The sequence below is a fragment of the Corylus avellana genome, chromosome ca5 (assembly GCF_901000735.1).
Source record: "Corylus avellana chromosome ca5, CavTom2PMs-1.0".
Taxonomy (NCBI): Eukaryota; Viridiplantae; Streptophyta; class Magnoliopsida; order Fagales; family Betulaceae; genus Corylus; species Corylus avellana.
In genome coordinates this window covers 16,677,218-16,692,812 of record NC_081545.1, presented here as the reverse complement: position 1 = coordinate 16,692,812, position 15,595 = coordinate 16,677,218, and the positions used below count along the sequence as shown (strand labels likewise).

General features: G+C 39.6%; 1 protein-coding gene across 1 annotated transcript; it reads right to left on the bottom strand.

Moving 5' to 3' along the window:
- Positions 1-1,059: 1,059 nt before the first annotated feature.
- Positions 1,060-13,931, bottom strand: LOC132183053 (heat shock protein 16). The gene is made up of 7 exons (XM_059596448.1): positions 13,823-13,931; positions 13,688-13,726; positions 9,375-9,488; positions 9,032-9,278; positions 3,324-3,438; positions 2,877-3,014; positions 1,060-1,452 (listed from the first exon to the last, which is right to left on the bottom strand). Exons 1-7 carry the CDS (start codon positions 13,886-13,888, stop codon positions 1,416-1,418), a joined length of 756 nt encoding a protein of 251 aa, XP_059452431.1. The 5' UTR covers positions 13,889-13,931; the 3' UTR covers positions 1,060-1,415.
- Between the last annotated feature and the right edge of the window lie 1,664 nt (positions 13,932-15,595).

The window sequence follows — 15,595 nt, the reverse complement described above, 5'->3', positions numbered from 1 at the left end:
CTTACTGATCACATCTAAGAGCTTGGTTTTGTTGGCTCACGCTCTGACTCCTCCTTGTTCATCCTTCGCACACCTCACTATGCTACCTATGTCCTCATCTATGTTGAGGACATTCTCATCACTAGCTCCCGTCCTCATGCAATAACCAACCTCCTAAACTCGCTACTTAGGGCCTCTCCACTTTTCCCTTAGCATGAAAGGTATCACTACCCCAGCTGATATTCTTCTCCCAAGAGCGATACATTCTTGACCTCCTCCACAAGAACATGTCCGACACCAAGCCTATCAAGACTCCTATCCTATGTCGACCGCTCTCACTCTGTCCCTTTTCTTTAAAGATCCCTCTTCCTATCACATCTGTGTCTAGGCCCTACAGTACCTCTCCGTCACTTGCCCTCTCTCACCCTGACATCTCCTTTGCCATCAACAAAGTCTCTCAAATCATGCACCGCCCTAACTCTCCATCTTTAAGCTGTGAAACGGATCCTATGCTACCTTAAATCCACCATCACTTTGCAGTCTCCCTCCCACACCCTCCAACGCCAAGTGGGCTGGCTGCCCCAATGACAAAATCCATCAATGGGTTGTGTATTTCTTGGAACCAATCTCATATTTAGGTCCTCCCGCCAAAAAGGGCTATCTTAAGAAAGGAAAACATTAATTTGTTTTGTAATTTCTTCCTACGCTGTAAACTCAAATTTGTGTATAAAAATCCACTGAGCATCAAAGAAAAGTAGTGCAAAGGCAATCATTTCAATACCTAAACACTTTAAGCACTAACCCCGTTTGTCATGTGTTATCATGCACAGACAACGCATAGGCCTCTCTTCCTCATCCAAAGGTCAACTTTATGGGTTGCCCGGCCCAGCCGGGAAGAGCCACAACTTGATCACACCCCTCGTGCCCCAACTATTCCTTTTCTCTGTTTTGTTATTTTTTTTCCCCAACATATCATTGTATTGTCTACATGGCATCAAATCTTTATGTGATGCCATCTTCTCTCATTTTGTGAGTCATACTATAGCCCAAGTTGTCACAAACGCAATACAAGTACAGAGCTAAAAAAATAAAAAATGTTTGCCACATCAAAAAGTCACCATTCCCATAGTGGCTACAAGATAGGACAACGATAACATACCAACATTTGAGCGTTTTAACACATTAAAAACTTATTAATACAATCCATAGTACATAATAATATTAAAACCTAATTATACATTATATTATGATCTAATCTTTATTTAGGGTTTCTTTAAATTTTTTTTTTTTTTTTTTCCAGCTCTTCTTATATGGTAACTAAATAAACTATATGCCAGATGAGTTGAACTGGTACATTCATACAACACATGGTCAAGATGATGAACATTGCTTAGAAAGCAAGTATTTGTTCACATATATGCTGCCCAGCAATGATCTTATAATTTAGGAATAGTAATTTGTAGAAATCCATCCCTGCATCAACAAAAACCATTAGCACCTTGTGTATAGACAATAATACTAGCATTCTGAATTTGCCAGTGCCAGTCCATCTATTTACTTACAGAAGCTTCAATATCATGCTAAATTTGAACTCTGAAATATCAAGGATTTGCATAACAAACAAGAATAACACAACCCCTCACTAAAGCCAGAAACCGTCAACAAAACATGATTCTAATTTGCATTTGTGTGGTACTCCCCCGACACACTAACTAGCACATTCCAAGGTCATCACCAAGGCACTAAGAAAAGCAATATAGATATTTGCACAAACAATTTAAGCTTATATGAAGAACAACATGACTTCAAGTATATATGATTAGAATAAAATATGGTTAAGGCAGAATGAAAACAATTAAAAATTTCCAGCTTAAGTTTCCACGTGTAAAATGATAGGAATTATGAATTATCAGCAGAAAAAACTGATAAATTCAAAAATACCAGCTGTGCGGTTGGGTGCCCTTGCATTCAACCCGACTCAGAAAATTATGAAATCCTTGCCTGCTGATCGCTTTGGTATCTGAATTCTTAGAGGCTTTCCGCCTAAAAAACTCATGTCAATTGGACAAGCTAAAGGTTCCTCATTAGCATCATGCAAGCAACATTGCTTCTCCAATACAATTTCTCACGACTTTTTGCTTATATTTTTATAATTTATTTTTCATAAGCTATAAATTCAATATATGGTCTTTATATGGACTATGAATGCTTGCTTCAGAATGCCCATCATGACCTGCTCTCTTCACTTCTCAGTTTAAATACCTTCCCCCAGTAAGGAAAGGCTTGCCCCTATATTCGTTGATATCTTTTCACTTGATCAATGTCATAGCTAGCCTATTTATGCATGTAGTTTAAGATTACGCTTTTGACAAGATAAAGCAAGGCTGGCCAGGTAAAAAGAAAAACAAGATAAAGTAGGGCCAATGTTTAATCCCATCACAGCTGACTAATAATTCTATTTATTATCTAAAAATTTATACAAATCTACGTGATAATTATAAGCTAGGTACTACTTCTGAGATTCCAATTAAGGGAAAAAGTATTATATCTATAATGAAGAAATTCCATTTTTTATTCAATTCTGATAAAGAAGCAAGCTTCAGCATCATCAACATCACAACTGTGTTTACACGACCAAAACACGTACTTCACTCCACTGCTACCATTACTAATTGGCCTCCATTTTTCAAGCTATCCTACCAGATAAGCTACCACGTCAACTATATAGCAATACAAATTTACTCGATTTCCCGATATGCCAAATTGTGGGAAGATATGCAATGCCATAGAGCAGATGTAATATAATTTTGCGGCTTAGCATTATCTCTGAAGCCCATCCTTAACTACAAGCATAAAATCAGGTAGGAGGAACGCATCATTATAAAGCTATAACTTACAAAAACTCCGCTGAAACACTGTCCTTGTTGACATCTGCAGGAAGCGGCCACACGACCTGGTATGGCCCCTGTAAGATCTCTCTTTTGTGATACGTAGAGATTGAGTCATTTGATAAGCGTCTACCCGAAACGGTTAACCTGTCATAGAGTCATTCTTCTCAGATAATGACCTAAAAGATTGTTTCACTAGGCCAGACAACTCAAGAATATATAAATAAATAAATTATATTAAATTAAAAAAGAAAAAGAAAAGGAACATGTCACAAGTATATCATGCATATGATATGAGTCATTTTCCATTGAAGAGTGCTGAGGGATGACTCCAACAGAATAAATCTTGAAATTGAAGGTTCATTATTTGATTCAATCTATATTGTTACTTCTTGTCCTACTCCAATCTGAATACGTAAAAATAAAATAAAATGAATATCGTCAGATATATCTTACTTTTGGTTATCAACCTCCACTCTTATGTCATTGATATTGACCCCTGGAATTTCCACTGTCATAACATAATTGCGTCTTGATTCTGCAACATCCATCCTAGGAGACCACTCAATTCCTGAATGAAACGAAGAAAAAAAAACCCATGAAATGTGAAGAACCTAAATGATTATCATCTCCAAGTAAAATCAGAACAAAGAAACCATATCCTTGACAATTTTTAAAAAGCTCTCTTCTCTCATCCATTCCCTGCTTGAGTGTAGGCGCGTGAGGGCTTGCTGAGAATAGTTCTAGGCTGGTTGGGTAGTGTCATGGCTGGCTCGAGAATATGGTCTGTGGAGTCCAAAGAATTCGAATTGTTGGTAAAGGGAGGGGCTTCAGGGGTGAGGATTTATGAAAAAAGCAATGGGAAACAAAGATCCATTTTCCTGTGTAAGGTTGAACTAGCTTGGTTGGTGCGAATAGTGGAAGAACTGATGGCAATGGAAACTTCTGAGGTTTTCTGGGTTCAATCAAAAGTTGGGTATCCAAGAATAATTGCGCAGAAACATTCTAATAGGCATGGGTGTTTCTTGACGGTAGAGGAATTTGATGGAAGGAGAAGGAGTGGCTCCATCCTCATTCCAGAAGGAAAATATGGTCAAGGATGGGAATGGTTCATCTTGGAAGTGCGCCTGGCTAATTCTTCTCTTCGTGAGGATAGTGAGGGCAAGAAGGACAAGGAGGTGAAGGGAATGAGGAGTTATGCGGAGGTGGTGCATTGTCGGTGAATCCAACGGAGGAGTGCTTTGGTTATTTTCCAGAACCGATAACTAGGGTGCCCAGGTGGTTGAGAGAGTCGTTTGCAGGGACGAACAAGCCAGCCAAAGTTTCTGTCAAACCAGCGGTGGCTCTGACGAAGAACTATATTCCGACGAGGCCACTTCGAGGTGCTGTAGACGCTGGAAAGCGCTACCTAAAGGTGGGGGAAGTCACAGGGGAACATCCTAGGGCGTCGGCGAGTAGCCTTCAGCCTCCGGTGAGGTTGTCTGCATCGAGCAGCGGTCCTGAGCTGCTTAAGGGACGTGATGGCACTGGTATTCACGCTGGGCAAGCCTATTTTGGTGCAAGTCTGGAGCTCTTAAACGTAAGGGAGATGTGTATGCTGAAAGAGGAGATTGACGTGGGATTGGAAAAGCTTGACCTGGCACTTAATAATGTGGAGACTAGTGGGCTTGGGCATGGAGTCAGGGGCCCTAATGTTCTTCAGGATATAGCCCAAAAAGGGAAGGCGGCTAGAGTTGCGGGTAAAGGTCCATGGACCATGAGGGGGTTCAAGGCTAAGAAGAAGGTGCCCAAATTCAAGCCTAAGGCTGGTTTGGGCCTGGGTGTGGGCTAGGACAGTGGCCCAAGACATTCTGGGTCATATGGGGGAAGACCCAAGTTCTCTTTCCCGTTGATGGAGAAGCGCACGATCTTGCAAACGCTCATGGCAGGGGACCCAAGGGAGTTGTCATCGACAGGCGCCGACTCCGGCCAAGCTACTTGGGTTCAAGAGGCTTCACTGGCCGGAGGGGAAACCGGCGGCCTAGGCTTACCAAAAAAGGGTGGGGTGATACCGGCGATGATGAATGCGGGAGGGTTTTCTGGAGGCATGGGCTCATCAGAGGAGGACGGAATCGCCGGAGAGATTACCGGCGGGGCTGTTTCAGTTAAAGGCAACTGGGTGCGAGGGGTCTTGCTGGCTGGAGTGACGATCGGTGGCCTTGACACACCAAAAGAGGCTGGGATGTTGCCGGCTATGATGAATGAGGAGGCTGGTGGGTCCAGCGATCTGGGCTCTCCAGAGGAGGCCGGAACACCTCTGAGGACGCTGGTCTTGGCAACCCAGAGCAGCGGTGAGGAGCCCGGCAACTTACAGGAGGACGGAACACCTCACAGTCTACCAGGAAGAATTTTGCCGACGATTGGGGAGAGATTATCTCCGGTGATTGAGGACAGAATGGTGGTGCCTTGGTCTTCTGGGGTGATGATAAGTCCCAAATAGATAATAGAAACACAATTAATATTTAATATAATATATTGAATATACACGTTACAAATCTCCACTTATAGTTGGAGTTCTACTACAATACAAATACATAAAAAAGATAATACGTTCTAATACCCCTAGTGGGTCCTAGTCAGAACAAGATAAACAAGATAATACTCCACTTAGGGTGGGAGTTGAACCACAACAGAATTAGGACTCTACACAAATCATCATACTCATACAATAATACAAAGACCCTTAAATACTCTATTACTAGCAGTTAACTAAACCACTACCACTTCTCTCACACTATCTCACACCACAACACATAACTGTCCATACTAAATAACCTCCTAGTAAGTAAACTTCCCACTAACTCCTATTATAAGATAACACTAACACTAACCCCATTACCCAAGCCACATTGCACATCATGCCCATGGCAAACACCACTACTGCCCATGATCTTCATGTTGGTTCTCCTTATCCATCTCCATGACCAAATAATGTGGATTCGGCTGATGTGTATGACGAGTCCTACGTGGAATCCTATCAGGTGATGAACCGGGATGGAGAACATGGTAGTGAGGGGCTGGGTAATTTGGGATCTTCGATATAGTGCTTAATGTTGACTTGCTTGTAGGTTGCTCCCCTCGTCTATGTTCCTACCAGCAGTAGGCTTGGGTCCTCTGAATTTGCAGAGACGAAGGAGGAGGCTATTAATGGGTTGGGACGAAGATGCAGGGAGGAAGAGGAGGTAGGGGGCTTTGGTGATGATAGGTATGCCCCTCTAAATTCTTATGCTACCATTGCAGGGGGTGTGTCGGGCTACTCGGATTGGGTTACACAGTGTGCAAGTGAGATTTATCCTATTGTGGGGATATCATATGTGAGACATAAATTGCAATTGCTGGCCCTGTTGACTTTTTTGGAGGAACGCCACAACAACGCAATGGTAGCCAATTCGAGCAGCGGTAATTTGCCCACATATTATCTGTCTCTCTTTCCTATACCAATGAGTGTTGCTAAACACATCGAGAAGTTACAACGCAATTTTTTATCGGGTGATATAGGTGAAGAGTTCAAGTTTCACTTGGTGAATTGGGCGCAAGTTTGCACTCCAATCAAGGAGGGCAATTTGGGTATCAGAAATTTAATGGTGTTCGATCGCGCACTTTTAGGGAAATGGTTGTGGCGCTACGGGATTGAGAGAGATGCTTGGTGGAGAGTGGTGGTAGACTCAAAGTATGTAAGCTTATGGGGTGGGTGGTGCTCTCTTGAGCCGGGAGGAGCCTTTGGGTGGGGTTGTGGAAGAATATTAGGAAAGGGTGGGAGACTTTCAAAGGCTTTACTAGACATGTGGTGGGGGATGGGACTAGGATAAGCTTTTGGCATGACTTGTGGTGTGGACATACGGTTCTCAAGGTAGCCTTTCCAGTTTTATTTCTTTTGATAAGTAACGTTTCCAGTTTTATTTGGTATTGCTTGTGTATAGAATGCCTCTGTTGTAGATAATATGGAGGTTTTGTGAGGTTCAAATCAGTGGAATGTGAGTTTCACAAGAGAGGCACATGATTGGGAATTGGAAGTCTCTGCGTCCTTTCTCCAGGTGTTGCATTCAATTAGAGTGAGACAAGGGTGTAAAGATAAATTGTGGTGGATCTCCTCCAAAAGGGGTCTCTTCAAGGTCAAGGCCCTCTTCTATTCTTTGGCTTGTAATGAAGGTAGGAGCTTCCCTTGGCAGAGTGTGTGGCGGACGCAGGCTACTCCGAGATTGGTCTTTTTTGTATGGTCAGCTATGTTGGGTAAATTTTTGACCTTGGATAATCTCAAGAAGCGTCACGTTATTGTGATAAACAAATGTTGCATGTGCAAGAAAAGCGAGGAGACAGTGGATCATCTCCTTCTTGATTGTGAGATTGCTTCGGCTTTGTGGTATGCCATCTTTAGTCGCTTTGGGATAGCCTGGGTGATGCCTAGAAGATTTTTGATTTGCTAGCCTATTGGCGGTCTTCTGGGAGGCGGGGGAGTGCTGTAGTCTGGAAGATGGTGCCTACGTGCCTCTTTTGGTGCTTATGGCAGGAAATGAATAATAGGTGCTTTGAGGACTTGGAGAGGTCTTTGGAGGACATTTTATCCTCTTACTTTCATACTTTGTATCTTTGAACTGTAGCACATTTGTCCCAGTTGTCGATTAGTTATGATGATTTCTGATGTAGGACGATATTTACCTTTATTTTTGGTAAAAACAAAAATAAAAAAAATATCAAAAATAATATTAAAGCAGCGCCGCTTGATCAGAATTTTATCCATTCTCAGACAATAGAAGTACAAAAGGAAAGATTGTCACGATTCCCGTTGATTGTCAATTTTATATTAGGATTTATTTTTATTTTATTAAGACTTTATTTCCTTTCTTTAATAGGGTTAAATGTGCATTAATTATTTTCCTTTCCTTATTAGGATTAGGTTTACTATTACTATAGGATTATGTTTACTTTCCTACTAGGATTAGATTTACTTTCTCTACTAGGATTAGATTTACTTTTTACTTTCTCTACAAGTATTTCTCTTCTATAAATAGGCTTGCTTATTATGTAAAAATAAACTCATTAAATTATTATCAAATCAGATAATTCTCTCTCAAATACTCTGCGGAGTTTTATTTTTCTCTTAGCCTGCGGGTTTGTTTTATCTTTTGGGTAGAAAACAAAGACGCTGCTCTTTGATTAGTTACCTTAGTCTTCCGCTACGTCAATTTCCTTGCTTGCTTTTCTTTTTCTAGTTAGGTGATCTTTTTGTATACTCCCTGTTTGATTAGGGGTGCCTTACGCTTTTAATAAGACTGGTTATTACTTATAAAAAAATTAAAAAAATTCTACTTGCATGTTTTTTATATTAGAGAAAGCAATCAAGCTTTTCTCCAAAGCTTTTAACTTTACAAAATATACAGATCTATGAACTAAAAAAAAAAAAAAATTAAAGCAAAAGAGATGCATTTTTTTTTGTTTTGGGGTAAGATAAATATTACATCAAAACTAAGAAAAAATAAATAAAAGAGAAACCAGGAAAAAAATACACAGAAGAAGCAAAGAAAATCAGTATGGGTAGGTCAACAGCATCAAAAGCCAAGCAGGTACAGCTCTAGCAAGTGCAGTATAAATGAAAATGGGCAAAAAAGCCTGGTCTAATGGAAGTCCTGAAAAATAGGTCAGCAGTTTGATAGAAGCAGCCAGCAGAGAAGCGAGCAAGGTAAAACTTGGGCTACACTAGAAGGTTTAAAGTAAGCAGAGATCAACAACGAACTGGACAAGGATTACAGAAGGGGGGATCCACCATGATGTCCCTCCCGATAGAGAGTTGCCCAACAACAAGAAAGCAGGGGACAAGGGATTACAGGAGCCAAAGAGATGTTTGTTTAAACATTAAGTACTGCTACGCGCTCTTTTCTTAGGTCAAAATGAAGCTAATGATTTAGTGGGAAAACAGAATGGATTTGAAAATCAGTCTTTACCACTGATTTCCAACCTGCTCATCTCCAAAAGAAACAAGCAGGAAACAATATCTCTCTGCTGCATATTTCACAAGTCAATTAATAGATGCACCATATTTACATAAACGAAAACAAGAAAAGATCGAGTTAGAAATTTTGAAACCAAACATTAGATGCGCGTGCATATAGAGATCGAAAGCTACTAACCATCAGATTGAGAGGAGAGTATTTTCTTCTTGGAATGCAACTGCTTTCTTCCGTTTGTTCTTGTGCTCGGTTGAGCAAACTTAGGAGGCTGAGGCATGGTAAACACACAACCTTGCACCATAGGTAGGCTATTTGCCAAGTTTGGTTCTTTTCTTACAGGTCTAGAAAATAATGGTGCTTCAAAACCGCTACAAGATCTCTCATAACCAGAGGATTTGTGAGGCACACCAGATGGAGCTGAACTGCCCTGGCAGAATATTTTAATAACACAAAGAGCAATGACAGAATCAGTTCCTTGAAAATTTATTAGAGAAAAAAGTGGAGTGTAAGAAATTGTAAACACCTCCTCAATGGTAGCCTGCCTCATGAAATAAGCTTGAGAAGCAGATCCTTGCCGTGCAAAATGCATTCTATTATCACGCCTTTGGATCACAGAGTTTAAAATGCTACTGTAGTTCTGAGACAAGAAAGACAGTGGATAAATCAAGGGACTGTAACCGAAAATTGTTGATGACGTTTTAAGTGGAAGAGTAGTTAGTATGTGTTAAAATCACTACTTATCTCAAAACTTTAAGCGGATAGAAAATAAATTTATTCATTTAATTAATATTTTAACACTCTCTTCAAACTCTTCCTCCATGAGTAATATTGAAATTTATGTCATATTAAATCACCAGTCATCCTAAAAGCTTAAGTGAATAGGAAAATGGTGAATATTATCATTTAATAGTTTAACATTGTGAATGAGAGATATTTTTGGGGTCGCGCGCAAGTTGTGGGAGGTCATATTCTCTCGCTTTAACTTGAGTTGGGTTATGCCTAGAAGCGTCATGGAGATGTTTGCCAGTTGGTGGGCGGGAGGTAGATCTAGTAGTGCGGTGGTTTGGAAGATGGCTCCCTTGTGTCTTCTATGGTGTCTTTGGAAGGAAAGGAATGCGAGATGCTTCGAGGATTTGTCGAGGAACCTAGAGGATCTTATTCACTTCTTTTTGTACACTTTATTCTCATGGACAGCAGGATGGCTTGCTCCTTTAGTGATTGATTTTCCTGATTTTCTCTTTTTGTTCTCTTCTTCTTTCTCCCCTACTTAGTCGCTCCTTTGTATACTTCCTGTGTACTAGGGTTGCGCCCCTCTGCGCTCTTAATGCATTATTACTTATCAAAAAAAAATGAGAGATATTTTTGGAGCAAGAAAGATATACATGGGGTGTCAATTATCTTTTGGAAGATATATTGGATTCCATGTGGCAGAGGAAATATCAGTGTGAGATACTTATGGAGATTATTGAAGACTTTGAACCATCTTGACAACCTCTTAGAAGATTTGGGAGAGGTTCCCCTCCTGTATAGGGAGTCTCTTGTTTTCTATTGTTTTTAAATGGGAGTGAGCCACATAGAAAAAATGGACAAACGAGGATCTAGCTGTAGTAGATATACCACTACATTCCTCCAGAGTTGTATCTCACTGACAATTTGGGCCCCTAGAAGGAGATCTTCTTCGCCCTCCACCTAAGTAGCACAAGAAAGGCCCAAAGCCAATCACTGGGAATAGTCAAGCTTCATAGGGCTTTTATTGTCGATTCAACTCTTCTGTTAATGAAATATATAGAGAGAGCAGAGAGAACGAATTACTTTTTGGTTTTTTCAGAAAAATTTGAGGGAAAGGAAAACAAACCCTTGATTTGTTCAAAACAAAATCCTACACAACTTAATCTGAAAACCAAAGAAAACAAAAAAGGAAAAAAGAAAAAAATCACAGAGTTTGTCCCCAAACCCAAAATCCAGTTAAGCTTTTCCTTACTCTTAGATTAGCGTTTTTCTTTTTCATCTTCATCTTCTCCCCCTCACCTCTCCCCCCAATTACCATCGCATGGGCAGTAGCGTAGCGGTTCATCGTGTATTTGACCTTTGACTTTAGAGTTGCGGATGTTTGTAGTGTGTGTGGTTTGCATTTCTAGTTGGCTAATTTTGTTGAGTTTTTTAACTTAAAAAAAGACAGATTTGATATCAGATGGAACTTAATAATACTTGTGTCTAGATTCCATTCACTTTTACTTTCGGAAATACATAACTGGAATTACCGAAAAATCTAAACAAACAAACAAACAGTTGATTTTGTCAAAATCATAGAATATTTTCCTTTCCTTTTCACTCATTTTTTAATGACCAAAAATATTCAAAATAGAATTTTACTTAGAAAAACTTAAAGAGAGAAGAATCGGTAAATGAGGAAAAAACGGTGGTTCTTCAAATCTGGCAATACAAAAGCAAGGCAATGACCCTATTTTCGGCCCAGGTGATCTCAAATTTTCTAGCCTGTCATTTGGCTTCCACTCTAACTTGACCTCTCTTGTTCTCCTCCCTTTTACACAATCAGGTGGAAGACTCATATAGATTTTTTATTGAGTCAAAGGAAAAATTCTGACAGTTGGAGAATGGGGATTGAAAAAGCAAGAGGAAGAAACTGGTTGATTTCTAAAAGTTTCTTAACATCTCTACATAATGGTGGCTAGTTGACGTGGCTATTTATTTACCTTTGGATGCTTACTTATGGCTCATATCCAAAGAAGAATGGGAGCAAACAAGAGGATAATAACAGGAGGGGAGCTGCCCCGGAAGATCTTTCAAAATTGGATAATGGGGATGTAGGGGTGAGCATCGGAATCGATTTCTCATTCTGCCTCTGTCAGCATCGAAATAGGTGGAGTCGGGCGAATAGTCGGAAGAGATCCGACGAAGACGAAGACACAGGAAAACCGGCCTCCCTACCCAATCCCACAAAGACTGCACAAATCCTAGAAGAAGAAAAAGATGATGATGATGATGACAATGATGACGATGATGAAAAATAAAGTAAAGCCCCACGTGTTGATGTGAAGAATGTGGACGACGGCGTGGCATAGATGATAAAACATAAAAATACACAAGAGAGACAAAGACAGTCTTGAACGACACGATTAAGTGATTTAAGGTTTGCTGTGTGAGAATTTATAACGTTCAAACTGACGCCATTTCCCTTTTAAAAAAATCACGAAACGTAAAATGATGTCATATTATTAATTATATATATTTTTTTAAAAAAAATCATTCGGGTGGGTCCAAATTTTATTGGAAACGAAAACCTACCTGTCCCGACCTTTGACTTCCATTGGAAACCAAAGCAGGACTCGGCCTCTGCCAGCCATCAAAAGCTAACCCGTGCGGGGTCAGAACCATGTTGGCAATTGGAAGGCCAAAGATCTGCACAACCCTATGGGGTTGCTTGCTTTTCTTGGCTATTATTTTTTTAAGGGGTCACTCACTAGGAAACGATTTTTCATCCAAAAAGAGAAATATACGCCACTAATATTTAGTAATTATTTGTAGCACCCCACCTAATTGACGCACAATATTGTCCGCTTTTAGCTCCACTGAACTAGACTTCCCAAGAGGTCACCCATCCTGGTACTACTCTTGCATAAGCTCGCTTAGCTGTAGAGTTCTGATGGGATATAGAATATTATAGCTTTAAAATGGGTTGTTGTCATGAAGGGTATAAGTATATATATAAGCACATCTCCATCTCCATACCCAGGCAATGTGGGCCGCCACAATCACCCTCTCTTAGGACCCAGCTTCCTCGCTTGCAACCCTCATGGGATTAGCCCATTCTTGACGTCCCAACGAGGGCGCTAACAACCCTTATGGGCTTGTGCACGCTTTCCCCATCTCAGGTTGGGAATGGCTCTGATACCATTTGTAGCACCCCACCCCATTGACACACAATATTATCCGCTTTTAACTCCCACAAACCAGACTTCCCAAGAGGTCACTCATCCTGGTACTACTTTCTCATAAGTTCACTTAGTTGCAGAGTTCTAATGGGATCATGATCATCACAGCTTTAAAACGCGTTGTTGTCATGAAGGGTGTAAGTATACATATAAGCATATCTCCATCTCCATACCCAGGCGATATGGAACGCCACATTATTTTAATTAAACTATGATAAGATAACAACCAACTCTTAGAGATTAGTCCTAATTCAAATGGTTTAGTAATGCCTAATGTTATGAAGATGGAAGAAGAATAATTTCATTCAAAGTAAACAAGTTGTTTCCTCATAACACAGAAAACAAAAAAACAAAAACAAAAAATCCAACAACCCAAAACCCACAAAGAACCCTACACCCTCTTGCCTTTTCCATGGCTGGCTAATGGAAAACTGTATTATGAGTACAAAGCAAAATAAAAATATCTCTTTTTTTATAAAGAGAGTTCTAATTACGTTAAGAGAAATGCTAGAACTACAACTTTTTAATAACTTGCTGACTTGTCAAAATATGATTGAAGAGCATTAAATTTTTTTTTTTTTTTTAACGTGAACTGAATCTCATGTTAACATGTGTCACAAGTTGTAAAAGAGTTGCAAGTGTAGCATTACTCTTAAGTTAAATCCATGAGCAGGCAGGAACTGGAAAGTGAGAAAGTTATATGCATTATGCAATTTACTAATTCATTTTGAAAAAGATTATAGGAAGGAGGAATAGCATATGCAGGTTGGTGGCAACAGGTACATATCCAGGTTTTATGCATTTTGTATTTCACATCAAGTGTATAAAATTAAAAAAAATAAAAATTGCTTATATTCTAATATCAATATACTTATCAATCTACCTGCACTTTGTGTCGCACACCAGACTGAGCTGAGTCACCCTGGCAGAATATTTGAAAAAAACACAAAAATCAACTACAAATCAGTTCCCTGGAAGTATAAGACAATAATGTGGACTGTAAGAAAATTGTTAACACCTCTTCGATGGTAGCCTGCCTCATGAAGTAAGCTTGAGAAGCAGATCCTTGCCGTGCAAATTCCATTCTATTATCACACCTCCGGATCACAGAGTTCAAACTGCTGCTGCAGTTCTGAGACAAGAAAGGCAAATGGATAAATAAAGAGTGTAACCAAAAATTGGAAAAACAAAGAAACTCATTCTTGGTACACAAGATTCACACACACACACACACAGAGTAATAACATGTAAGATGATAGAATAATAGCACATATATTGCACACACACACAGAGTAATAACATGTAGGATGCTAGAATAATAGCACAGATATTGTTCACATTACGAGTAATCTCATTTGTTCATGTGCTGATCATTTCGTTCACATAATACAAAGTCATCATTTTTATTGTGGGGGGGGGTGTTGTGGTTGAGCTTGAAAAACATTAACTGCAAGAGGTACCAATGCCTAACTGAGAGGTAATCTGATAGTGTTGACATGATTGACTCGAATTTACCAAGTTGGTAGTTGGAAAGGTAGTTGCGTACTCAATTGGAAGGGTAGTTGCACACTCAATTTTGCTTGCAAAAAAGAGGAGAATAACTTATATAGAGACCTGGCACAAACCAGGTCCTTTGTGCCCTCCACTTAGTAGAGCACCAAAAAGGCTTAAGATAAAAACACCAGATCTCACCCTATTCTCTCCATGGATTGACAAAATATCTCCGGCTCCTCCACCAACCAATTCTTTTCTGGCTGTTCCTCCTCCAACTGCTTCTTTTCCAGTGGCTCCTCATTTGGCGTCTACTTTTTCAACTGCACCTCCACCAACCACTTCTTTTGCCTTGATTTCTTTAGTCTCCAAGTTTCGTTACCACACAAAAGATTTGAGTTAAAAAAAGGTTTGCTAAGGCCACTGTGGTGGTGTTTACACCAGCCAAAAATCCCCTTTTTGTAAGCTTTTCTATAACGAAACTGTACTTTTGTGTTTTCATCTTACGTCCTTTTAGTGTTGTATGCTGATGTGTCTACCTATAAGTGGAGGGCCCAAAAGACCTAGTTTGTGCCAAAAAAAAGGTAAAACCTCTTACTTGTACTTCATAAAATGAACCCAAACCTTTCTTAAAAAATTATCAATGAAAGTGACAAATAATATGCACCTCCATTTGAAGATATTGTCATTGGTCCCCAAACATTAAACGCCACTTTAAAACTGACTCTTCGTTGCTTCCCATACACATTTTACTTGTAGAATTCCAATTTCATGACTTTACACCTTTCAACAAATTCTGTTTGTAAAGCTCAAAACATACAATGCTCGGCTAAATTGACAAGCCGCATGTGCCTCAAAATTGTATCATCAAAATCTAATTCTGCCAAAGTGGATGTTGCAACTCCACAATGCTCTCAAGTAACTTATACAAATTGCCAATTTTCTGACCTTTCACAACCACGAAAGCATGAAACATATCTGACATTAATAGTAGTTCTCCAGTCCCCATCAAATATCCTGACTTTTATCATTACCCATCAAAACAATACCAACAATACGGGATTTAAACATTTTAAAGCACTACCTATTAGACACATACGAAATGAGCAAGCAGAATACAAAATTTAAGAATCTATAAGAAAATCTATGCCTAAAGAAACTGAGAGAAGATCTATGCTAACCTCACCATCATCAAACTCTTCATTGACAATACTGACTTAATCTACGAAACTTTTTTAATTCTTTGTCTTCAAAATCCTGCTTCAATACCCTATAAAATCTTATGTAGTGCCCTTTCTTA

Bases quoted from the DNA above. Each gene is read 5' to 3' on its own strand.
- LOC132183053 (XM_059596448.1), bottom strand. From the start codon at position 13,888: ATGGAATTTGCACGGCAAGGATCTGCTTCTCAAGCTTACTTCATGAGG. The intron at 13,727-13,822 runs GTGTTAACAATT...ATATTCTGCCAG, and splicing joins GGCAGGCTACCATCGAAGAG to GGTGACTCAGCTCAGTCTGG. The intron at 9,489-13,687 runs GTAGATTGATAA...TTCTTGTCTCAG, and splicing joins GTGTGCGACACAAAGTGCAG to AACTACAGTAGCATTTTAAA.